This window comes from Dipodomys spectabilis, unplaced genomic scaffold, assembly GCF_019054845.1.
Source record: "Dipodomys spectabilis isolate Male_0828 unplaced genomic scaffold, ASM1905484v1 ptg000030l, whole genome shotgun sequence".
NCBI lineage: Eukaryota > Metazoa > Chordata > Mammalia > Rodentia > Heteromyidae > Dipodomys > Dipodomys spectabilis.
Window position 1 is genome coordinate 7,970,922 of NW_024870707.1, and position 25,281 is coordinate 7,996,202.

The following is a 25,281-nucleotide window of genomic DNA, read 5'->3' on the forward strand; positions in this document are numbered from 1 at the left end:
GAGTAGCTGCGGTCAGCTTTACCACGCATTTTATCGGGAACGAAGTTTCGAGAAAGCCAGACGCAAGACCGGCGAAGAGTCAGGCGAACGGCGTCCGCATCCCCTCAGAACCCGCGTCTCATTTCTCTCACTTCGTGCGAGAGTACTTCGCTGAGCCGGGCCTTCGCATTGCACGCCGGGATTTGTAGTTCCTGGAGTCCCGCGCGTCCCGGGCCAACGCAGGAGTCCTCCGTGTTCGACGCACCGTTCCCGGAAGCTGAGGAGGCTTAAAGCGTCTATAACTTCCTTTCCCCGCCTCTTGGTCCCGCAGATTGGCAATCCAGAAATCCAATGGGTGGGTTGACTGATGTTTTCTGCTACTTTATTGGCTTGGAGTTTTGTAACCGCCCTGACAAACTTGCCAACCATTGGCTGAGCCTTCAGGTTTGAAAATCGTAGATTTCGCCCGCGCTGCACCACCCGGTGGCTCCTCCGGTGAAGTGAGCCCTGAAGGCTCGCAGCCGTGGGGGTCCGGGCAGGCTGGGCTTCGGGGTCCGGAGGTCGTGGAGTTGGGTCGGAACAGTCCTTAGGAGACGCGATGCAGTCGAGTGAGTGCGCGCGGGCGGCCAGCGGGGTACGGGTGGGTAGCGACTCGATCGTCCTCGGTTCTGGGCTCCTTCCCTGCCCGGTCGAGGCCGGGGGTGTGACCCATTCCCTCACTCCCGCCGCTTCCGGCCTGGGAATGGAGGGGGTCCGCCTATCCCGGTGGCGAGGTGACCTGCCTTGGTTCTAGGGTCCTGGGTGACGCCCCAACTTCCCATCTTGGCCCGAAGCAGCGACTTCCCGGGTGCCTGACATCTTGTTCTGTGTCTGGGAGACTGTTGACTTACTTAAGCTCCGGAAGTTGGAAACGGACCGGATTGTTTGGCTCAAGTGTGCCCGGAGGCCTCTCCGTACCGTGAAGCCCCTCGTCCAAGCTCCCCTGCTGCTGCGGGGTCTCTTTTTAAAGTGTCCATTTCTGTTTCCTGAGGCCCATGCCGCCCGTTACTTTGACACAGCCCCACCCCGTCTCTGGGAGCTGCTCCTGGGGGGTGGCCCAGAGCCAAGCCTTGACGCCCACCTTTCTGAAGCTGAAGTCCCGGAGTCTCCTCTAGCTAGTGATTAGAGTGCAGTTTTAATCCACGCTTCGCCCTCGATTTCCCGGGGGATGGATTTAAACTCGTGGCCTCAGTTTCCTTATCTAGCTTGGAGGAGGATTCAATAAAAGGGAGTGGCTAGTAGAATAGACCATTCTGTTTGGAGGGGTGGTAGGGAGGTGCTGAACTTCCTACACTTTTAAGTAGTTGTACAAAGGGTTTTCATTTGAGCATGTCAATTTATGACTACAAGGTATCTCAGTCAATGTCAACCTTCTCGTGTACAGGTTCTTAAACCAGTTAAGGATAAGGATTTTGCTACTGTTCACAGGAGACTGATTTTTGTAATTCTGACTCTTTCCAGGGTCACCTCTGTTCTAACAGTGACTTTTTTTTTTCATTCTTTAAAATGGCTAAGTCATGGTCTACTAAAATCCATGGGAAATGCTTTTTTGGATTTTGTGAAAGAAGCATTTTGCAGGTTTGAAATAGGTACCCATTGTTGCTCTCTGTAGCTCCTTTGCATATCTTTCGCTCTTTCTTCCTTTCTTTCTTTCCCTCTCTCTCTTTCTTTCTTTCTTTTTTTTTTTTTGGTCAGTTGTGGGGCTTGAATTCTGGGCTTGGGTGCTGTCCCTCAGTTCTTCAGCTCAAGGTGAGCGCTCTACCTCTTGAGCCACAGCGCCACTTCCAGTTTTCTAGTGGTTTATTGGAGATAAGAGTCTCACAGACTTTCCTGCCTGGGCTGGCTTTGAACTGTGATCCTCAGATCTCAGCCTCCTGGGTAGCTAGGATTACAGGCGTGAGCCACTGGCATCCGGCATCTTTGGTTTTCTTGAGCAGTTTTTTTTCCCCCTTCTGGCCTTGAACTGGGGTTTTGCACTTTGCCAGGGCTGTGATCTGGGTGCAGAGGAATTAAGAGAGATGGCAGAGGAGAAGCTATGCCCTTGATTCCTTGGCTGCAGAGCAGAGATCTTTGCCTAAACTCTCTCTCAATTAGTGTTGCCCTTGGCACCTAAGAGCTGGGCCTCTGGGTGTGTTTTGGCCTGCCCTAACCTGTGCTGAGGTGTTAGTGGTGCTGGTGGTAGGAGGGTGCGGCAAGGAGAATATGTGGCATTAGTTGATGGATGGATTAATTCATTTGAGTACCAGGCACTGTGCTGAGCTCTAAGTTCTGGCTGATGAGCAAGATGAAGGGCTTGCCCTGGGAAACAGTAAGTGGACAGACAAGTAATGAACAAGTCACTCAAGTACTGTACAGAGAATTAAAACCAGTGATTGCCATTGTGGCCTGGGTGATACTTTACATTGGTGTTCATTCCTCCCTGATGATCTGAGATCGGAAGGAGGAAGCCATACAAAATTGGAAACAAAATGTTCCTGATGGAGGGCAGAGCTTGTTTTTTTGTTTTTTTGTTTGTTTTTTTGCTGATCATGGGCCTGGGCGCTGTTCTTCAGCTCTTCAACTCAAGGCTAGCACTCTACCACTTGAGCCACAGCGCCACTTCCGGATTTTTTGCTTATGTGGTGCCGAGGAATAGAACCCAGGGCCTCATGCATGCAAGGCAGGCACTCTACCACTGATCCACCTTCCCAGCCCCCAGAGCTTGTTTTAAGGACAATGGCTAGTGTTCCCCAATATCAGGACCAAAAAAGCCTCCTGAGGCTGCGATCTGACATGGTCTTAAGCTCCAGAAGGATCAAAGAATTAGCATCCTTTCATCCTACATGGATGCTGAGCTAGGCATGATTCTTTTTGCTTTTCATGGTCTGAATCAGGATGGTGGGTCACTGCCTGACATAAGGATTCATTCCGTGATGGCTTGAGACGTCAGACTTTCATTCATCATACTATGATTATAACATTCTTCCTCCTGGCTTGGGGCTTTGGCAGTGATTTTATGATCAGATCCTAAGCTCCTAAGCAGACGAGGATGCCCAAGCTCCTAACCATTTAAAAAATTAAGAAAAAAGCTGGGTGCCAGTGGCTCACACTTGTAATCCTAGCTACTCAGGAGGCTGAGATCTGAGGATCTCGGTTCAAAGCCAGCCTGGGCAGGAAAGTCCATGAGACTTATCTCCAATAAACCACTAGAAAACCGGAAGTGGTGTTGTGGCTCAAGCAGTAGAGCACTCACCTTGAGCTGAAGAGCTGAGGGACAGCGCCCAAGCCCAGAGTTCAAGCCTCACGACCAACAAAAAAAATTTTTTAAAGAAAAATTTGGGGGTCAGAGGTTTGACTCAGGTGATAAGAATACCAGAGAATGAGCAAATGTGTCAGATAATGAGTTCTAGTCCTTGCCTTAAGCAAACAAACAAAAATTTGTGTTCTTTTGTTGTTGTTGTTTTGTCGTCCGTCCTCCCCCCCTGCCCTCCCTGCCCTGCTACTGATATTTGTAGACAGGTTTTCCTAAAAGCAAGGAATTGTTTATCAACATTTCTCTCAGGCTCCCCCAACCCATTTTTAGGTCATTTCAGTTGTGGAGTATGTCTCTGAACCTTTACTCGAACAAAGAACCCCTTTCTAGTCACTGACTTTATAAAGAGACAGCTGGAGTCAATGTCATCACTTGATGGCTGGCATCAGCTCATATTCAGCATAGGTGTCTTACTCCTTTCTTACCCATTTACAAACAGTAGGAGGAGAGCCCATCATAGAGTAAGAATAGGCTTGTGTTTGGGGCAGGGATAGGGTGTAGTTGCAGTTTCTCTCAGATCTAGGAAGGCAGGTGGCCATATCCAGGTATCTTAAGCCCCCAAAAGGCCATTTGTAAGGTTCAAATCCAAATTAGTTGGGAAGCGTGGACTCCTAAGGACAGCCATACTGTGTGTGGGAACTGTGTGTGTATCGGGGAAGGGGGGTTTGAAGCTTCTTTTCCTAGAAATGAGGCCATTGGCTTGGCATTTGGAGTTCTGCATTGGGGAGGAGATGCACTCAGAAGGGTCTGGTTTTTTATGGTGACTTATGAGTGAGGGCTGTGTGGTAGACTCTTCTGGCCCCCAGACTCAAGTCCTTGTGCCTCTTGTCTCTGCCTTTTCCAGACAAAGCCAATATGGAGACCACAGCCCCAGGGCCCATTCACCTGCTGGAGCTATGTGACCAAAAGCTTATGGACTTTGTCTGCAACATGGACAATAAAGACATGGTGTGGCTCCAGGAAATTGAAGAGGAGGCCAAGCGCATGTTCACCAGGTTAAGGCAGGGGCCTGTTGGTGTGGTGGTGACTGGGGGTGGTGGCAGGTGCTGCCAGTGTTGCTGTAGTTTTCTGTTTGACAGGCCAAACGGCCTGTTGGGGCTCCTTCCTGAGCACCTCATGAGCTGGAGGTGAGTAGGGGAAGAAGAGCTTGAATACCTTGCCTGGCTCACAGTGGCTGAGCTGGGCCTCTCAGGTGCAGGGCTGTGGTGACTCTTCTGGAAGCTTGCTTCTTTGTCATGTTTCTAGGAGGAAGCCCTGGGTACCTGGCTTGTACTTCATTTTGGAGAGCTCTTTTGGTGCTACTTGCCCCAGTTTGACCTATCACTGCCAGAACAGGGGAAGAATGGAGGCTAGTGGGAAGGGAGGCCAGTAGTTTCCAGGAAGCCTCAAGTGTGACCCTCCTTGTATTTACAAAACAGAGAATTCAGCAAAGAGCCCGAGCTAATGCCCAAGACTCCTTCTCAGAAGAACCGACAGAAGAAGAGACGAGTTTCTAATGTTCAGGATGAAAATCGGGATCCCATCAGGAAAAGGTAGGAGAAGCTAGGGAAGGGTGAGTGGGGCAGGTAGCCTCCATAGGTGAGCTTGCTTCTAAAGTTGTAACTAGGGGCAGCAGAGCTGGGTGTCGATGACTCACACCTATAATCCTAGCTACTCAGGAAACTGAGAGCTGAGGATCAAGTTCAGAGCCAGCCCAAGCAGGCAGGAAAGTCCATGAGACTCTTATCTCCAATGAACTACCAAATAGCTGAAATAACACTGTGGCTTAAAGTGCTAGAGCACTAGCCTTGAGCACAGAAAGCTCAGGGACAGTACCTAAGCCCTGAGTTCAAGCCCCAGGACTGACATAAAAAAGTGGGGGAGACAACAACTTATGGTCCCCTTGCTGGGGATGAGATGTTACAGGGAAATGAAGTGTTCACTGAGACCAGTTTAGAGTGGGTGTGCCCCTTATTGTGTAGGTGTGTGTTGGGGGGGGGTGGTATTGGTAGGGGTTTATCTAAACCTTGGAGAGGAGGAGAGGGGAAGGACTTCCAGACTGGCAGAAGAAAGAGCAGCTGACCTTTTTTTTTTCTCTTTTTTTTGGTCGGCCGTGGGGCTTGAACTCTGAGCCTGGGCGCTGTCCTTCAGCTCTTCAGCTCAAGGCTAGCGCTCTACCACTTGAACCACAGCACCACTTCCATTTTTCTGGGTGGTTTATTGGAGATAAGAGTATTATGGGCTTTCCTACCCAGGCTGGCTTTGAACCGTGAGCCTCAGATCTGAGCCTCCTGTGTAGCTAGGATTACAGGTGTGAGCCACCAGTACCTAGCAATAGCTGACCTTTTACCTTTTGATCCCCAATCTTCCTATATCTGAGCTTGGTATAGTCAGACATAGGAATGATGGTAATTGGAGTATTAGAGCTGAAGCCCTGGGTCTGAGAGTCAAGGCAGGCCTGGGTGTAAGCTGCTAGCTCTGCCTTAGCAGCTGCATGCCTTAGAAAGTAATCTTTGACTTCTCTGACTCTCTTCATTCCTCCTCCAAAGTGCGGGAATCATGGAGTTCACCTTCCAGGACTACCTTGTAGCAAAAAACGAGAGCACAAGTGAAGTTTGAAGCCAAGGTTCTTAGCACAGCATCATTAACTTAGATGTCAGCTGTTTGGTGAGGCCTAGGTGTCATTTCTAGTTTCTACTTAAGGAGACTGGATCTCATAGAGGAGCAACTGGGATCTGGTGGCTTGAGGTGGAAGAGCTGCTCTGTGACCCCTTTGATCCATACTTCATCCAAGCTGGTAGCCACTGGGGGCATCTGTTATGCCCTAACTTGTTTACAGGGGTGCTTCCTTGCCCTCATGGATTGCCAACAGTCTCTGTTCTGTCACCCTAATAGGTTATCCCGCAGAAGGACTCGGAGCAGCCAGCTGAGCACCCGACAGCTCCGCAGCAGAGACAAGGTGGAGAAACTGGCCACAGTAGTGGCAGAGAATGGCTCCCCTGTGCTGCGGCGGATAACCAGGGCGGCTGCCGCAGCTGCAGCAGCTTCTGTGCCATCGGCTGCTCCTTTGCCCACCTCTGGGTCTCCCATAGAACTGACCAAGAAGGTTACGGTGAAGATAGGCATCAGTGACCGCCAGAATGCAGAGAGGCGTCTCACTGAGCTCACAGCTGCCCTGACTCTGTCAGAAGCTGTGAACCCCACCCCACCTCCAGCTTCTCAGGACGTCTTGATTTCAGATGAAGAACCAACACCCAAGAAATCAGAGGCTGGGAGACTGGAGTCTGTGACAGTGAGCTCCCTGATGACTACCCCCCAGGACCCTAAGAATGGAGGGGCTGGAACAGGGCGATCTGCCTCCAAGCTTAAGATTGCTCAAGCTTCCCGAGACTCAACTGACTCTTCATATTATCCATGGCAAGAGCGAGTGCTGGTCCCCATCCTGCCAGATAACTGCTCCAAAACCAACGGCTCCCGTAGGCATACTCGGTCAATGCGGCACAGCCTGATTCCTTCAGGGCCCCAAGTCTCACTGGCCCAACAGTACTCCCTGGCCCACAAGTACTCCCTTGTGACCAAACAGGATGGTACCAGCCGCAGATCAAGCAGAAGGGTTTCCAAGAAGGCCACCAAAGAGCCAGCTGCTTCTGCCCGCATCATCTGTGAGTGTGGGGTATCCTGGGTTGGGAGTGGTCCTGAGTGCCAGGCTCACCTAGAGGGTTTCTAAGGGACTTTCTATAGACCTGTCTGTGGTGATGTAAATTTTCTATATTTTTGCTTTTCTGTGTGACATGTAGGTCTAGCTAGCCATGGCTGATCATTGAACTCTTAATTTGGTTGAGGAATCGAGGTTATTTGTTTATACCTTATGTTTTTGGTGGTACTGTAGATTGAACTCAAGGCTTTGCACACAGTAGGCAAGTACTCTACCAGTGAGCTATATCCCTGGACTTTAGTATTTTAGAGATTAGAGTCTTTGCTGTGTAGCCCAGACCAGCTTCAGACTCTTCCTTCTGTCTCCTGGGTGCTGGGATTGCAGGAATAGTTTACTAAGGAGGTAAATTTTAAGTGTCACCACATTTTACTCAGTTTAGATACAAATGGCCACCTGTAGCTAGTGGCTGCCATATTGGATAGTAGAGATCTAGATCAACCTTGTTTTTATAGAGGGAACTGAGGTTGGTCCCAGTGTCCCTATTGTATTGTAGATGGCTACACTAAAGCTTGAACCTGAGCCTTTTCCCTAGAGCCAGAGGATTCCTCCCCCTCCCCAGTTCTGTAAAGCCTGACTTAAATTCACCATGTGTGTGTGTGCTGCCTCCTATGAAAGAAACCATGTTTGGTCTGGAGATGTGAGTTCTCATTGCAGCAGGCTTATTGTTGGAGCAGGTGCTTTGCATATCTGCAGAGAGGAGAGGAGGGGAGAATCAAGTGACTCTAGAGACTAATGGCCTGGTTTTGAGTGCAGCTTGACCATCATCTACCCAACTCTGTGACCTTGAACGGGTTATGGAAATACCTTCATAGGCCTCAGAGATTTATCTGTGAACTTGGCTAAGTGTCACCTCTTGAGAATGTTGGGAGCTTTCTTTGATTGGTCCAGATAGAGTGGCTAGGATGGCTCCTGGTATAGGAAGGGCACTGTAATATTAGCTGGTTTGGTTATTCAGATCTCAACTCCAGATGTTGAGTTGATGTCCTAGTGGGAACAGGAGTTTATGAATCACAGAGGAGAGGTGACAGCTCTGGGGGTCAGGGCTGGCTGCATGATGGGGTGAGACTGGGCTGGGAGGGTTTGGAAGGATGCCTGTAATCCTAGTTACTCAGGAGGCAGAGATCTCAGGATTGCAATTCAAAGCCAGCCCAGGTAAGATGGTCTGTGAGACTCTTATCTCCAGTTAAAAAGATTTGTCAGCTTTGAACAAAATAGCTTAAGGCCCTGAGTTCAAGTTCAAGCCTTAGTACTAATAGCTCTCACTCTACACACACACACACACACACACACACACACACACACACACACACACACACACACACACACACACACACACACACACACACACGCGCGCGCGCGCACACACACACACACACGGCCAAGAGGAAGTGAGGAGAGTAGGCAGGGAGACTGGGTAGGAGCTAGTTGCAGGGTCTAAGCCAGAGAATGGACCTAGCAGTAGGACTGATGGAGAGGATGGGCCAGGGTTTACACTAGGGTATAGTCACTAGCAGCTGGATTTGGCTGACACTTCAAGGCTTAACGAAAGAAAAGCCTATGTAATTTGTCTGCAGCACCACCATGGCTTGTCAGCATTTTTGCACTTGAACGGAGAAGGACACTGAGGCATAAGGAGTCCATAGAACCTGACAGTTGGGAAGATGGCTCTAACCTGGCAGTTTTTTTTTGTTTTTGTTGGTCGTGGGGCTTGAACGCTGTCCCTCAGCTCTTCAGCTCAAAGCTAGCACTCTACCACTTGAGGCTTCAATGCCACTTCTGGTTTTCTGGTGGTTTATTGGAGATAAGAGTTTCACGGACTTTCCTGCCCAGGGCTGGCTTTGAACCACGATCCTAAGATCTCAGCCTCCTGCGTAGCTAGGATTACAGGCGTGAGCCACCGGCGCCCGGCTTAACCTGGCAGTTTTAAGCCCTTGTTCCTGTTCAGTTTCTTCCTGCATGTGAGGGGGTCTCTGAGCTGACTGGGGCATGAACAAGTCTGTCTGATGCTAATTCTAGTTCATTTCGTGACTTGAGAGGGACACAAGAAAGCAGAGTCCAGGATCTGGAGTCACTAAGCCCCTGGGTGGCTTTTGGTGTACCCCTTCACTATCTTACTGCCCCATCTATGAAATGGTGATGGTGTGTGGCTTGAAGGTGGAGAGAGACCTTAGTGCTTGTGTATGGGAAATTTGGTTTAAACACAACCTTAAAAGGACTGTGTGGCTGAAACTCAATGGAGAGTGGCCAGGTTGCCCCAGAGCAAGGACCAGCAAGTAGGAAGATATGCTTTCTGGGAGCCTTCTGACACCAGGCTCTGGGGTGGGGCTTGGGTTCCTGTGGAAACAAACTTTGACTTAAGAATCTGCAGGAATGGAGTGGGAAGGACAGGCAGGGAATGGAGACTGGCAGGAACGGCAGGGCACAGGGACCTCTGGAAGCAGTGTGGAGCCCTAGAGGGTAGAGCTGCAGGGAGGGGGCGTGAAGCCCCTGCCCTCTGCCCTGGGGAGGGGCTGCCTGGAAGCAGTTCACAGGAATGGATAAGCAAGGAATAGTGGCCCCTGCTGCAGGATTTCTAGAGGGTTCTATACCAGCCAAGTTCCTCATTGGGTCTCCTTGTCTACTTCTGTATTGACAAACAGCTCTTCAGTCCTCTTGCCAGGGAGAGTGACTTCCCTGCTATCAGATCTGCTAGGAGGCCAGAATGGCATAAAGTGGGCATTGATCATTCCAAGAAGTTCTTGCATTGGTGAAGGTTGGGTGGTCACATGGGCATCTTTTCACCCATCAGGGAGTGTGGATCTGGAGAGATGAGGGAAGCCATATCTTCTGGCTCCAGTGGGAACAGTTTCCTCCTGTAACTGCAAGGCTCACTCTGTAGCTGCTCCCTCGCTGTCTCCCAGCCTGGCTGTTGTACCCCAGAAAGAAGAGGCCCCTGCTTCCGATGCCTTGCTTCTTGCTTGGTTCTGTCTATGTCTTGCTGGTTGGCCATTCCAGCATCTTGCCTGTCTTCCCTTTTTCCTGGGTGCTACCTGGCCTCACGTTGGCTTCCTGTCAGCCCCAGCTCTGGTCATACCCCCTGGTCTATGCTGAGCTGGCCCTTTTCTTCATCCCATCAGCATTTTTCCTACCCATGGGCTTGGCAGGTGCTTTCCCTTCTTTCCAGACCAGTGGCTTTCAAGTTTTGGTCTTAGTACTTGTCTCCAGTTTTACAAATGATAAAGGCCTCAAGGTTTTTGATTATGAGATTATATCTATTGATAGTTACTTTTTTTTTTGATAGTTTTTTTTTTTTTTGCCACTTCTGGGGCTTGAACTCAGGGCCTGGGCACTGTCCCTGAGCTGCTTTTGTTCAAGGTTAGTGTTTTCTGTGTATGTGGTACTGAGAAATTGAACCCAGGGCTTCATGTATGCTAGGCAAGCACTCTACTACCAAGTCACATCCGTAGCCTGATAGTTACTTTTAGAAATAAAAACTGGAATTAACCATTTATAATGCTACTTAATTGTGTGTGTGTGTGTGTGTGTATGTGTGTGTTTAAGTGTGAGACTTGGGCTTGAACTTAGGGCCTGGGCATTGTCTCTCAGCCTTTGTGCTCAAGGCTAACACTAACACTTGAGCCACGGCTTCACTTCTGGCTTTTTGGTGGTTCATTTGGAGATAAGAATCTCATGGGCCTTCTTGCCTGGGCTTTGAACCAAGATCCTCAGGTCTCAGCCTCTTGAGTAGCTAGGATTACAGGTGTGAGCCACTGGCTTCTGACTTAATATTTTATTTTATAGTTTAATACTTAATATTAAAGATTTAAAATATTACCTAAGAGCCAGGTGTCATTGTGTATTCCTATAATCTAAGCTACTTGGGTGATGGAGGCAAGAAGATTGTGAGTTAGAGACCAGCTCTGGCAAAAGTAGCATACTCTATCATAAACACAAAATAAAAACCTGTCAGAATAGGTTAAGTGACAGGGCACTTGCTTGGTTGGGTTTACTCCCAGCAATGCCCCCACCACAAAAAAGTATCATGCCTCTTATCTGTTAACATAAGTTTTTTGTTTTTTGGGGTTTTTTTTTTGATTGTGGGGCTTGAACTCTGGGCGCTGTCCCTTGGCTCTTCAGCTCAAGGCTAGTGCTCTACCACTTGAGCCACAGCACCACTTCTGGTTTTCTGGTGGTTGTTTGGAGATAAGAATTTCATGGACTTTTCTACCTGGGTTGGCTTTGAACTTTGATCCTCAGATCTCAGCCTGCTGAGTAGCTAGGATTATAGGCATGAGTCACCAGCCCCTGGCTGACCTAAGATTTTGTTTTGTTTTATTTTGTTTTGTTGTTGGTTGTGGGGCTTGAACTCTGGGCCTGGGTGCTGTCCTTCAGCTCCTCAGCTCAAGGCTAGTGCTCTACCACTTGAGCTACCAGTGCCACTTATGGTTTTCTGAGTGGTTTATTGGAGATAAGAGTCTCACAGACTTTCCTGCCCTGGCTGGCTTTGAACTTAGATCCTTAGATCTCAGCCTCCTGAGTAGCTAGGATTACAGGTGTGAGCCACCAGTGCTTAGCTAACATAAGATATTTTAAAAATTTACTTTATTGTTATTATAGAGGTGTTATACAGAGAGGTTATATTTATATGAATCAGGTAATGAGTACATTTCCTTTCTTACCGTCTTCTGTTCCCGTATTCTGTCCCATTCCCTCCTTCCATCTCCACTTACCAGTTGTATAGTTCAGTTTTATCAGTGTCCAGTGAGCTCTACTGTTACACTTTTTCATCTTTTTCCTCAAGTTCTGTGCTCTCTCCCCACCTTCCCAAAGATATACATGCAAATACACTGTATATAAGGTAAAGAATACAGAATCATCAGAAAGAGAAAAAATAATTTAAAAAATCTTTTGTTTCCATATCTTAGGAGTTCATTTTAGTATACATGTTATTTTATATAAATGTGAAGAGGTGCTTAGGCATTATAACTTTGTGATTTTCTCCTAAGACTATTCTCTTTTGGTCTCACTGTATGTGAGTATCTAGAATCCTGTGTAACTTGCCATCCCACTGCATTTTAGATCTGTTTTCCTCATATCAGAGAGAACATGCACCATTTGTTTCTCTGATCTTGGCTTACCTCACTTAACATGATTTAACATGAGATTTTTTTTTTTGGTCGGTCATGGGGCTTGAACTCTGGGCTTGGACGCTGTCCCTCAGCTCTTCAGCTCAAGGTGAGAGCACTACTGCTTGAGCAACAGCGCCACTTCGGTTTTCTAGTGGTTTATTGTAGATAAGAGTCTCACAAGCCTGGTGTCGGTGGCTCACACCTGTAATCCTAGCTACTCAGGAGGCTAAGATCTAAGGACCTTGGTTCAAAGCCAGCCCGGGCAGGAAAGTCCACGTGAGACTCTTATCTCCAATAAACCACTAGAAAACCAGAAGTGGCGCTGTAGCTCAATTGGTAGAGCGCTTGCCTTGAGCTGAAGAGCACAGGGACAACACCCAAGCCCAGAGTTCAAGCCCCACGACTGACAAAAAAAAAAAGAGTCTCACAGACTTTCCTGCTTGGTCTGGCTTTGATCCAGGATCCTCAGATCTCAGCCTCCTGAGTAGCTAGGCTTATAGGCGTGAACCACTGGTGTCAAGTGAGATTTTTTTTTAATTAAATGAAAATATCTTTTCCAAAACAAAAATGCAGAGAGGAGACTGGCTTCATTGCACAGTTTACATATCTCTCTTTATGGTTAGGCTTAGCCAAAGACAGCCAGCATCTGCATCTGATTATTCTATTAAAGTGGTTTGGGTTAAAGTATCTGGAAAAATCTGGCCTCATACACTAGTGTAGTTGAAATGAGCTTTTTCAAATAGTTGTATATATTTTTATTACGTCCAATACAATGAGACAGCTCATTGGTCTATCACACACTTTGAAAGGGTTATTTAACTGTGTGGTTTTAGAACTTCATACATTGGTCATTTGGAAGCTATGTTTTGCTGAGTTACATACATCTTCCAAATGTCCACACATTATTAGATAATATTTTTATTTTTTATTTTTTTTTCATTTTTTTGTCAGTTGAGCCTGGGTGCTGTCCCTCAGCTTTTCAAGTGCTCTATCACTTGAGCCACAGCGCCACTTCCAGCTTTTTCTGCTTATGTGGTGCTGAAGAATCAAACCCAGAGCCTCATGCATACAAGGCAAGCACTCTACCACTAAGCCACCTTCCCAGCCCCCTAGATAATATTTTTAAAAAGCACATTTGCATTGCTGCACTATTAGCCAAGTTATGGAAATGGCCCAGGTGCCATAGACAGACAATGGAATTTTACTCATCTGCTAGAAAAAATAAGGTTATGTCATTTGCAGGGAAATGGATGGACCTAGAACAAATCATGCTAAGTGAGGTAAGCCAAGCTCAGAAAGACAAATGAGGCATGTTTCCTCTCATATGTGGAGCTAGATCTAAAATGTAACTGGACATGATAACTTATACAGGTCTCTAGACATTCACACACATTCAGACTAAAGGAGGATACCCTTAGGGGAGGAACCCAAAGGTGTAACTTCTCTGAACATTTAAAATACAATTTATTGAAATAAAGGAAATTAAAATAAAAAAAGACTTGTTTTCTGATCTGTCAGGGATATCTTTAGGTATAAAAAAAGGCTGTGGTGCTTCTGTGTTTTTTTCAAAGTTCTACTTTTGGCCTTTCTTTGGCTCAGTTTATTGTTGTCAATGAGTATGTTGTTTAACAGACTTCATTCAGTCTTAAGAAAATGGCTTCTCTGAATATCTAACATTGAACCACCACAGATTGCCAGCTGTTCTTTCAGTTAGAAACAGTGCTTTATAAATGTCAGGGCTGGGCTGGGAGGGTGGCTCAGTGGTAGAGTGCTTGCCTTGCATGCCTGAGGCCCTGGGTTTGATTCCTCAGCACCACATAAGCAAAAAGAAAAAAGCCAGAAGTGGTGCTGTGGCTCAAGTAGTAAGTAGAGCACTAGCCTTGAGCTGAAAAGCGAAGGGACAGTGCCCAGGCCCAGAGTTCAGGCCCCACGACCGGATCCCCCCCCCCAAAAAAAATGACAGGGCTTAGCCAGGCGCCGGTGGCTCATGCCTATAATCCTAGCTACTCAGGAGGCTGAGATCTGAGGATCATGATCTGAGGATCATGGTTCAAACCCAGCGCAGACAGGAAAGTCCATCCGTGAAACTCTTATCTCCAATAAAAACATCGGAAATCTGGAAGTGGCACTGTAGCTCAAGTGGTTGAGCGCTGGCCTTGAGCTGAAGAGCTGAAGGACAGCACCTAAGCCCCAGAGTTCAAGCCCCACGACCGACTGGAAAAAAAAAAAAAGGACAGGATTAGTTCAGCCAGTTACTCAAATCTGGGCACTTTTCATAGAGACTTGGGTTTGGAGCAAATGGGCATCTTGCATATGCCCACCTTTGTTATGCAGAGTATTACAGAGACACAACTGGAGTACAGATGTAATACAACTGATACCTCTTCAGAGTCATTCCTGAGTGTATGATAGGACACCCTTGATTAGTGTTAAGCTTCATTTTCTCCTTTCCCCTTGGCTTCATTAATGCAGGGCAAAGGGGAAGTAATACTTCAGGATTATAATGAAAACAGAACCTGAGGGATGCCATGAAGTGCTCTTGGGAATTTGTAGAGGTCAGAGAATACTCTTTGCACACCACTGGCCTGAACATCTTCCCATCCTTCATCTTTGTATCCCATCATCCAGGCCAGTCAGGGCTTTCAGAATCCTTTGTTCTTTTCTGTCATTGCACATACCACAAGTGTCCTTTCTGGGGTTTTTTGGCAGTATTTCTGTTGGTTTACCATTGCGTCCCAAAGCCTGTGTCAGAACCCAGCACATAGTAAGTAGACACTTGATGAATATTGTTGTCTTGTATTGGTCTCATGCTGGGAGCTGGGCCCACAGCTCTGGCGACATTGTCTTTTCCCTAAGAAACTCATAGTCCAGCGAAAGAGCAGAGATGTGCCCTTGGATGAGTGTGTTGTCAGGAGACATGAAGCCAACAGTTCTGCTGAGGGTGCAAGGATGAATACAAGTGTGAGGCCCAGGCCTCAACTGGGGCTCTGTCTGTGACAGGAGCGGTTGCATCACTCCTGTTAGAGGCGGATGCTGTAGACCTTTGGTGTGGTACTTGGTTGTTTCTGATGACACCTTTTGTTCCTTTGTGTTTCCTCAGGTCACAGTTACTTGGAGAGGCTCCTGAATGTTGAGGTACCTCAGAAAGCTGGGTGAGTTGAGTTCCAGGGCTTAGGGATAATCCTATACTGAGCAGGACACACTTGAACTGAAGGGTCAAGTGAAGACTGTGGCAGAGGCATTTCCTGGGGCTGAACCTGCCTTCTTCAGCCTGGGCTGCCCATGGCCCTACTGCAGTCCTTTCCTTTTAGTCTAGCCGCCTCCACACCCCTCCCCCCACCCCCGTCCCGTCCCCTATCAAACTAGGCAGTGAGCAATGTGGGTATCGGGTCTCTGTGTAGCACTTGTCAGCCCTGGCTAGCCTTGATCTCTCGAGTATGGACTCCATGGGTTGTAAATGTAGCTGAGCAGCCATGGGAAGCCAACTTCAATCAGGATGGGGGTGTCAGGGAATACTGTCCACTCTAGGGTTACATCTAGGGTTACTTCTGGGGGCCAAGATACAGAGGCCATGTCTTGTCATCATTAAAACTATCGCCTTTCCTCCTTGCTCTGGGGCAGAAGCCAGTGCTTGAGATGGGAGGATGGGATTACTAAGCACAGTGCTGGCTTGGCCAGTCCCTGGTGTGTAGTGAGCAGCCTCAAAAGAGATGGGGTTCTTCTGGGCCCAGGAGATTGAGGCAGAGCTGGAAGTAAAGCTCTCTATTACTGTAAGGAATAACCTGAGATACATTAACTCATAAGGAGAAGTTTTGGAGATTTCAGTCCATGTCCAAATAGGCCTATGGTGGTAGAGACCATACCTGAAGGCTACCCACTAGGCTCCACCCCAAAAGTTTCCACTATCTCCTACTACATTGGGAAACTTTAGCCCCTAGGCCTTTGGAGGACATTTATGATCTAGAATATAGAGGTTCCTGCCTGAATCAGTGTGATAGGATAAGATGAAGTAGAATTCAGAAACTTCCTCTGCTCAAGAAGCTACTGTTCATTGGCTGTGTCCTTGCATCCAAGGGGGCAACCTGTGGTCCAGGTTAGATCATCCCACACTCACCCCATCCCGGAGAGTCAGGAGAGCTTCGATTCCCTGGGCAGCTCTCACAGAGCCTTTGTTCTGCTTTCAGTCCCGAGCAGGATCCCAGCAAGGAGGCTGAGCCCAGAGAGGCAGCGGAGACAGAGGTAAGGTGGCCAGGGAGGGAAGGCCTTGAGGCCTCCAGGGCTCAAGAGCTACAACATGGCTGTCCTGAGTCCTAGATTGCAGGTGCAATGTCCTCAAGCCTCACTTCTCCCTGCAGGTCTCTAAGAATGATGGGAGCACGCTGTGTACCTTTAGTACACCCAGACTGAAGCCTGTGGCATATGGGCAAGAAACATCCCCTCAACAGCAGCAGGGTGAGTACACTCAGATTCCCAGAGCTGCAGTGGGCTGTGGTGGCCTCAGCTTGGCCCTGTTTCTAGAGACAAGAAGCCCCCTTTTTTAGGTAACAGGTCTTTTGGTTGCTGCTGGGTGCTTTGTGTGAATAATGGTGGCTGGCTGGACCAGGAAGCAGGGGGCAGGACCAGAATTAGGTTATGAATATAAAGGTACCAGTGCCATGCCTCAAGCCCTGGTTAAATCAGAAAGAAACCTAGGTTAAATCAGGAAGAGCTAGCTGTAGGTTGGGGGTCTGAACTCTTACATGGCCTCCAGCTTTGTCTCTTCCACTGGCTTGGTTTTTTTAAACTTTTTTTTTTCAAAATTTTAATTTTAATTTGCTTTAGTTTGCTTTTAAGATAGCTTGAGCTAGGTAACAATCTTCCTACTTTCACCTGTTGAGTAGCTGGGATTCCAAGCTTTATCACCACACCTGGTCTTCCGGTGCACTTCTGACTTCTATCTTTTCTTGACTAAAGAGGACAGAGGGCTCTGAGAGCGGGTCTGGATCTACCTGGCTTACAGGGTACTGGAAGAGTCTTGGAGTCTGGCTGATGTCTCCCCGGCAGGGCACTTTTTTTTCTCTTGTGGGAAAATACTATGTGGGTGTTTTGTTTTGTTTAGTTTTTGTGTATATGGGAGCTTGAACTCAGGGCCTCATGTTTGTACTTGCCTTTTTTGCCCAAGTCTGGTGTTTTACCACTTAAGCCATACTTCCACTTCTGGCTTCTTGCCGGTTAATTGGAAGTAAGACTCTCTCAGACTTTTCTGCCTGGGCTGAATTCAAATGGAGATCCTCAAAATCTCAGCCTCCTGCATAGCTGGGATTATAGGCTTGAGCTCTGAGATTGCTGACTACTGGTTTTAAAATCTTCTACAAAGGGGTAAGTGAGGGTGGGAAGGTGGCTCAGTGGTAGAGTGCTTGTCTTGCGTGCATGAGGCCCTGGGTTCAATTCCTCAGCACCACATAAGCAGAAAAGGCTGGAAGTGGTGCTATGGCTCAAATGGCAGAGCGCTAGCCTTGAGCTGAAGAGCTGAGGGACAGCGCCCAGACCCAGAGTTCAAGCCCCACAACTGACCAAAAAAAGGTGGAGGGTTAAAGTGATAGTAGTCATGCTAGCCCCACAGTCCCCAGGGGTGCTGCAAGGGACCGTTTGGAATAAAAGGTGCTTTCCTTCTTTTTTAAAAATATCGGCTAGGAATGTGGCTTAGTGGTAGAGTACTTGCCTAGCATGCATGAAGTCCTGGTTTCAATTCCTCAGTACCACATACACAGAAAAAGTCAGAAGTGGTGTTGTGTTTCAAGTGGTAGAGTGGTAGCCTGAGCAAAAGAAGCTCAGGGACAGTGCCCAGGCCCTGAGTTCAAGCCCCAAGACTGGCAAAAAAAAATACTTTATTGTTAGATAGATGATATACAAAGGGATTACGATGACATGAGTCAGGCACATTTCCTTTCATCCAGTATCTACCCTTCCCTCACTCTCTCCAAGGTGCTTTCTTAAGTGATGGTGAAACCAACCATACTGATTGTCCCTCATGGTGGCCCTGTGTAGGAGGCCTCCCCTCCTGTCCTGGTGGCACCCGCTGAAGGCCAGGCCGTGCGCGTGTAGCAGCTGTGCTAAACACTGCTCTTTGTGTCAGAGAGTGGAGCATGGTGAGGGCTTTGATGGGACTGCTCTGCCATTCCTGCCATAGATGTCTGGGCGTGGTGAGGGCTTTGTCCTGGAGATATGTTTTGGGCTTTGGTTGAATTTAGATTCCTCAAGGCCAGTTGGTGTTAAGCTTCTGCCTCAGGCTACCTAGAGGCTATCAGGAAAGGGAGGCTTGCCTTTGCTATGGTCACTGCCGCTACCAGTGGGCCCCTTCCTTGGGCCCTTCATGCACCCCTTACCCTCGTCAGCATCATGCGTCAATCTTGTTGAAATTGTTCTCTTCCAGAGTCCAAGACTGACCCAGCAGATGGACACAGGGAGCCGCCCCAGAGCATCAGGTTTGTGCTGTGAAGAGGCAAGCCAGTGACTGGGAGGGGCTCAGGAACATGACCCAAGCATGTGTGTGTGGACATGTGGTCCCAAGCTCTGTCACCTGTTGTTTGGGGTGGTGGCCTGGTGTTTTGTCTCAGCAAATGCAGTAGCATGACGCCTGAGATGAGCAGCTGGCTGGGAAATCAGGTGATGTGGCTGTAGACCCTGACTCTCTCTATCCTCCTGGCTGTGTGACTGGACACTTCCCTTTCTCTGAGTAGGCATCATGATTTGATCTGCACAGTCCCTTCTGATCTAGAGTCCTATGGTCTGGGCCCAGATTTGCTCACAGAGTGAGCTCTTGTGAGGTGTGGCAGGGCTGCAGGAAGATTCCTAGATTTGCCCTGTAATGCTGTCACCTGTCCTGGACAGAAGGAAACGTAGCTACAAGCAGGCAATGAGTGAGTTGGATGAGGAGAATTTCCAGGAGGATGAGGACCTACAGCCCCCCAGGACCAAGACCCCTTCTCCGCCCTGTCCAGCCAACAAGGTGAGCAGGTTCTTGCCCTTACCTTGCATTCTGCCCTGTCTGCCCACTCAGTGCTGACCCTTGCTTGCCCTTGTCGGCAGGTGGTGCGGCCCCTCCGGACCTTCCTGCATACAGTACAGAGGAACCAGTTGCTCATGACCCCTACCTCGGCCTCCCGCAGCAGCATCATGAAATCCTTCATTAAGCGCAATACTCCTCTGCGCGTGGACCCTAAGGTGAGAGAGGCTGCCCCCTACTGGGCTTTGCTGGAACTGGAACCATGGCTGAAGGCTCTGGTCTTCTATTAGGCTACTGAGAGCCTGGATCCAGGAGGAGGAAAGTCTGGCCTGGCCCTGGGCAAGGGCCTTATGGATTCTGACTGTAACCCAGAGTCTCAGCCATGTTAGAGAGTCCTGGGCTGGCAGGTAGCAGCGTGGGCATAGCAGACCACTGTGCTTCCCTCCATTCCCCCAGCCTAGGTAGTGCGAGTGGCGTATGAGGATACTTTGTTGGGGGAGAGGGTTGGGTTGACATGGACGTTAGAGGTGCAGGCCCAGAGCAGATGTGCTGCTGCAGTTGGGCGCATGGTCTGCTCTGTGTGCCATCTCCTAGCCTGACATTAACTCTCAGCTTTTTGCTGTCTCCTCTCCTCCACAGTGCAGCTTTGTTGTAAGTAAAGTTTGTCTTGTCCTGTCCTGTAACCAAGCAGTGTGTAGTGGTTTTCCTCTGTAGCCCTGTTTGCATAGCTTATAGTCCTTATATAATCACTAACATCACTGGAAAAGAGATGAGGCCGTGGGAGACACTTGAGGTGTTCATCCATGCTGGGGACCTGTGTCTTCCCTCTGCCATCTCTGGTCCTGACATTGCACTGCTCTGGGAAGGATACAGTGGGGTGTGACAGCCACAGTTTGAAGTGCATCCCATGCCATTTCTTTCCCCTAGCACTGAAGCCTGTGGGTCTGTGAAGAGAACAGACAGGTTGTGGCTGGTCCTTAGAGTCTCTGAGAGATTTATTAGATCACACTTGAGCAATGACTTTGATGGGAAAGGATGGGGAGTTCTGGCTACTGAACCCATGCTGGAGACTGGGTCTGCCCTCTTGGTTACAGTGGAATTGTTGGCAGTGGCCTCTGGAAAAAGATCACCCAAACTGTTCTCTTCTCAGACACCTCCAAGCTGAGCTGAGCCAGCCTGTTGGCCAAGAGCAAGAGCCGTGGGTTGCTCACAGTCCTGGTTCTGTGTCTGTTGCCAAGCTACAGTGCCTTTCTTTATTCCCATAGGAGTTCTGAGAAGCCACTCACTGCCACCCTGAGGTCTTCTGCCTCTAGCTGAGGGCGTTGGCATGTGGGAGGGGCTTCTCAGCAGCTGGCAGTGGGTCTTGAGCTTGCCTCTCTAGTTTACAAGGTGATAGTGCATGCCTTCCAATATACTGACTAGTGAGCTTTGTGGCCTTATGTACCTGTTTTTGTGCCAGGTACCTGCTGTGCACTGGGCCCCTAGGAAGCGTCATGTGTGTTTTTTCTCTCGGCCAATTTCCTGGGCCTGACTACGAGGCCCAGGAAATTACCCATACCTGCTTTGGGCAGTTCAGATCTCTGCAAGGACATCTGGTGGGTATAGCTAGTCCTTAGCTGGTAGACCAGGGACCGAGGAAGGTTCTAGATTCCTGGGATTGTGGACACTCTTCCTAACTTCTGGTCCTAAGTCACAAAATGGAGAGTCTCACGAATACTTTGTGGAGATTTGGTGGCTCCAGGCATGACTGAGTCAGGCACTGAGTGCAGGGTCTGGTATAAAGTGGGGGGTTGGTGCCTGGCAGAGAGAGTGGGCGGTCGGGTGAGGCCTCTGGAGATGGAAGGGCTCCAGCTTGCCACTTCCTCCCACCCTTTGGATCTTGTGGGTGGCTCTGGGAAGCAGGGATGACCCAGCTCACTTGAGGACTGAGGAAGAGGAGAAATTAATTGTATGAGACTCAGAAGCCTTGAATTTTCTTATAAAATTGGTAAAATTCAGCCTAAGAGCATAAGTAATGAAAGCTTGTATCTCAGATTTTCAGTTAATGTATTTCTAGTTCTAAATTCTCCCTTGGCTTTTTCACTCAAGGCTGTTTCTGGCTTTTTGTGGCTAACTGGAGAAAAGAGTCTCATAGACTTTCCTACCCAGGCTGGTTTTGAACTGCTCTTTAGATCTCAGCCTTCTGAGTAACTAAGATTACAAGCATGAGCCACTAGCACCTGACTTAAAAATGATAGTTCTTAAATCAAGCATTAGCTGTAACTTTCTTTCTGAGCTGCCTTTCTGTCTCTTCTCAGTCTCAGTCCCCATTCTCTTTTCAAGTGCACTGTTTAACTAACTGCAGTGTACATGTTTGGTTTTGAGATTGAGTTTTGTGCCACCCACAACTTGGCAGCACCCAGTTGAAGGCACTTGCAACTATGGCTCTGGGAAAGTGTTTGTGTCCTGGTATCAGAGATGGAAGTCTTGGGGCTGGCCTGGCTGGGCACGAAGGGCATGCTGGAACCATCTCTGCATTTAAGAAGCAATCAGATGCTTTTGCTCACTTGGCTGAGGGTTGATGGCACACAGCTGGCAGCCTGGGGGCTCGGGTTTGTCCTCACAACCCAGTTCACCCCCAAACTCCCAGGAGAAGGAGCGGCAGCGCCTGGAGAACCTTCGGCGGAAGGAGGTGGCGGAGCAGCTGCGCAGGCAGAAGGTGGAGGAGGACAAGCGGCGGCGGCTGGAGGAAGTGAAGCAGTAAGTGGCCGGGCTCCCAGCATGTCCTGCGCTGACCCTAGCAGGGCTCCTCATGACTGCCCTGTGCCCACAGGAAGAGGGAAGAGCGCCTCCGCAAGGTGCTGCAGGCCCGAGAGCGGGTGGAACAGATGAAGGAGGAGAAGAAGAAGCAGATTGAGCAGAAATTCGCTCAGCTTGATGAGAAGACGGAGAAGGTTTTGAGCCTGGGTTGGTGGTGGCCAAGCTGTTAGGTGGGCTTGGTGGTGGCCAAGCTGTTAGGTGGGCTGGGTCATAGTTGAGCCCACACATCGCAGACTTAGTGGCCTCCAGGGTAGGACTGGACCCCTCCAAAAGTTTATGGGTTTGGCCTCATCTGTCCCTTGGGTCCTTGGGTCCATTCTGAGCTGAGAATTTGGTATCTGGCCTCTGGTTTTTCCTAGAGCCTTTGGTGCCTGGGTAATCCTGGGCAGGCATAGCTGCCAATGCCCCTTTCCTATGGGCAGCAGCAGGGAGACAGGGTGACCATCAAGCAGAGTTCAGGGACCCGCTGTACAGGGCTGAGAAACTGGCTGCTCTAGTAAGCACCTGTGGGTGGGTTCTGTAGGCCAAAGAGGAACGGCTAGCCGAGGAGAAGGCCAAGAAGAAGGCTGCAGCCAAGAAGATGGAAGAGGTGGAGGCCCGCAGGAAGCAGGAGGAGGAGGCACGCAGGCTCAAGTGGCTCCAACAGGTTTGTGTGCACAGAACAGGCACTGTCATTGCTGCGAGGTATACTCCACCTTGTGGGATTGAGCCTGGGAAATCTTCAAGCCCAGAGGAGGTGCACCCAGTGCCTTGGAGATAAGGTGGTGACTGCCACCCACTCCTTACCTTCTCTAGGAGCCATATTCCCATCTCTGCAATGCCATGTATTGCTGCATGACCTTGGGCAGGCTACTTGACCTTTCTGTGCTTCTGTTACTACGAGTAGCAATGGTGTTTTCCTGAGGGTTAGGTGAGTTAATGAATGTATTCATTAATAGATATAGTGCTTAGGATGTTCTGCACATGGTTGCTGCCAAGATCCATCTCAAATGTTACACTGGAAGAGTAGCAACCTGCCTCTTTCTAGGAATTGTTAGAAACCAAATGGTAAGAAACCAAAGGTCATCACTGAAAAGTTCTATTACTATTAGGATTTATTGCATACCAAGTTAGGCATCATTTTGACTTAACTCAGCGACTTCGTGAGACGTAGGTACTACTGCTGTCCTATGGAGGGAAAATCAAAGGCTGCAGGAGTCAAGCAAGTCGCCCAATGTCGCAGTTCTTTTTTTTTTGGTGCCAGTATTGGGGCTTGAACTCAGTGTCTGGGTGTGGTCCCTAAGCGTTTTTTTGCTCAAGGCTTGGTGCTCTCCTACTTGAGCCCCAGTTCCACTTATGGCTTTTGAGGGGTTAATTGGAGATGATAGTCTTATGGGCTTTCCTGCCTGGGCTGGCTTTGAACAGTAGTCCTCAGATCTCAGCCTCCTGAGTAGCTAGGATTATAGGTGTGAGCCATTACTGCCCAGCTTCATATAGCTCTTGAGTCTGGCTGCATGGTGCTGAGCTTCCCTTGTTGTATCTGCAGCTGCTGTTGCCAGATGCCTTTCAGGCTGGCTGGGGCAATCCTTGCAGGTTTTGCAGAGTCTTGCTGGGAGGTCTTGTGGCACAGCCTCTATTGTTGTACTGGTGGCAGCCCATGGGAGAGGAGCGGGCCCTGACCCCTCCAGCCAGCCTGTCCCCCGCCCTGTGGCCCAGGCCTAGCCCCAGCGCCCTCACCTCTCCCTGCATCCTGGTCTCAGGAGGAGGAGGAGCGGCGCCACCAAGAGCTGCTGCAGAAGAAGAAGAAGGAGGAGGAGGAGCAGGAGCGGCTGCGCAAGGCCACTGAGGCCAGGCGGCTGGCGGAGCAGCGGGAGCAAGAACGGCAGCAGGCTGAGCAGGAGCGACGGCGACTGGAGCAAGAGCGGCTCCAGGCCGAGAAGTAAGGAAGCCTTCGTGAGAGGTTGGCCGGAAATGTGGCCCTCACCTCTTTTTGGTTCCCCACTTCACTCTAACTTTTCCGTTGGTTTCAAAGCCAGATGTCTGCAGCTTAGACCACTGGGTTAGGTGCACATTGGCTCTGGGAGAGTCAAGAAGCATGAGGTTGGGTCATTGTGTTCTACCTTCACCCGGAGTCCTTTCCTCAAGTGTCCTAGTAGGATGGGGGGAATCTTGGGATGAGCTAGCCTCATGTTGGTGATGACGATGACTCGGGTTATTCCTGAGTTGCCCCCATTCCCAGCCTGGCCCTGTTGGGAACCAGTGGTCTAATGAGCCCTACATTCTTCTGGTTCTGAAGAAGCAGTGGTGTGTGTTTCTGTTCAAGAGACAGAAATCGCATATTTGGTTTTTTTTTTTGTTGTTTTTTGTACTAGTACTGGGGCTTGGGTGCTATCCCTGAGCTCTGTTGCTCAAGGCTAGTGCTCTACCACCTGAGCCACTCCTGTTTTTGTTTTTGTTTTTGGTAGTTAATTGGGGATAAGAGTCTCATGGACTTTTCCTGCCCAGACTGGATCCTCAAGCTCTCAGCCTCCTGAGTAGCTCAGGATTACAAACGTGAGCCACAGGCATCACATTTAGTTTTATTACTGCTTATCCAGGGCCCCTCCTGTGCCTGGTTGTGCTGAGCCCTGGGGATATCTAGGGGATAGTCCCCACTTACTGTGGGCCAGATCTATGAGTACTGTACCATTGATATGTGCAGATATGCAAGTCCAGCAGCTATGATCTGCAGCCCCCACCTCCTGGGGACCTCCAGCCTTGTGGTGGTACAGGGTTCATGAATAAGTGAGGCAAGAGGGCCAGGGAGGCCATCAGACCTGTCTTCTGGTGCTAACTGCTGTTCCTGGTCCTCTGGGGACAGAGTCAGCGTTCCCAGTGTCTGGGAAGGAGAGATGGGAGAAGTGGCAAGTATTCTGTTTCAGAATTGGGTGGCACAGGACAGTATTGGGGGCCTGCCCCACAGGTGGAGAGGACTAGAGGACTAGAAGTAGTGCAGATCATCTCATTTAGTTGTTGTGACAGTGATGGGGGACAGGTATCACAGAAGAGAAGGCCTGTAGCCTCAAGTCTGCTTGCACTGCAGTGGGCGCTGGCTCCACTTGTGCTCCTGATGCTTTCAGGAGTGCATATTCCCAGTGTGGGGGTCGAAGGTGCAGCTGTTCTCTAAGCCAGTGTCCCATTTGCTATCTCACTCTCTAAAGGGTATGCACAGATCCCAGGGCCTAGACTCTCTTCCACCTTAACAAGCTCTTGCTTGATCTTTAGGGAGAAGGAGAAGGCCATGCGGCTACAGAAGGAGCGGCTGCAGAAGGAACTGGAGGAGAAAAAGAAGGTAGGGGGTTGGGGGGGGGGGGGTCGCGTGGGCTCCCCCATGTGGCCTGTGTGAGCTGCGGGATTGAGAGGCCTG

At 49.3% G+C, this 25,281-nt stretch overlaps 1 protein-coding gene across 3 annotated transcripts in view; it reads left to right on the forward strand.

The window, feature by feature from the left end:
- The first annotated feature begins 451 nt into the window (after positions 1-451).
- LOC122105256 (inner centromere protein) overlaps positions 452-25,281 on the forward strand; it is a 32,059-nt gene continuing 7,229 nt past the window's right edge. For 2 of the 3 annotated variants that reach the window (XM_042676412.1, XM_042676414.1), the window contains exons 1-16: positions 452-587; positions 4,155-4,305; positions 4,729-4,842; positions 6,185-6,951; positions 15,213-15,264; positions 16,297-16,351; positions 16,468-16,564; positions 18,525-18,576; positions 18,983-19,100; positions 19,181-19,315; positions 19,737-19,748; positions 21,727-21,836; positions 21,910-22,030; positions 22,420-22,542; positions 23,636-23,814; positions 25,140-25,206. In XM_042676412.1, coding sequence (XP_042532346.1) covers positions 578-587; positions 4,155-4,305; positions 4,729-4,842; positions 6,185-6,951; positions 15,213-15,264; positions 16,297-16,351; positions 16,468-16,564; positions 18,525-18,576; positions 18,983-19,100; positions 19,181-19,315; positions 19,737-19,748; positions 21,727-21,836; positions 21,910-22,030; positions 22,420-22,542; positions 23,636-23,814; positions 25,140-25,206 — 2,163 coding nt within the window. In that variant the 5' untranslated portion in view covers positions 452-577. The remainder of the gene's footprint in view (positions 588-4,154; positions 4,306-4,728; positions 4,843-6,184; positions 6,952-15,212; positions 15,265-16,296; positions 16,352-16,467; positions 16,565-18,524; positions 18,577-18,982; positions 19,101-19,180; positions 19,316-19,736; positions 19,749-21,726; positions 21,837-21,909; positions 22,031-22,419; positions 22,543-23,635; positions 23,815-25,139; positions 25,207-25,281) is intronic. The other variant, XM_042676415.1, reaches the window with a different exon arrangement.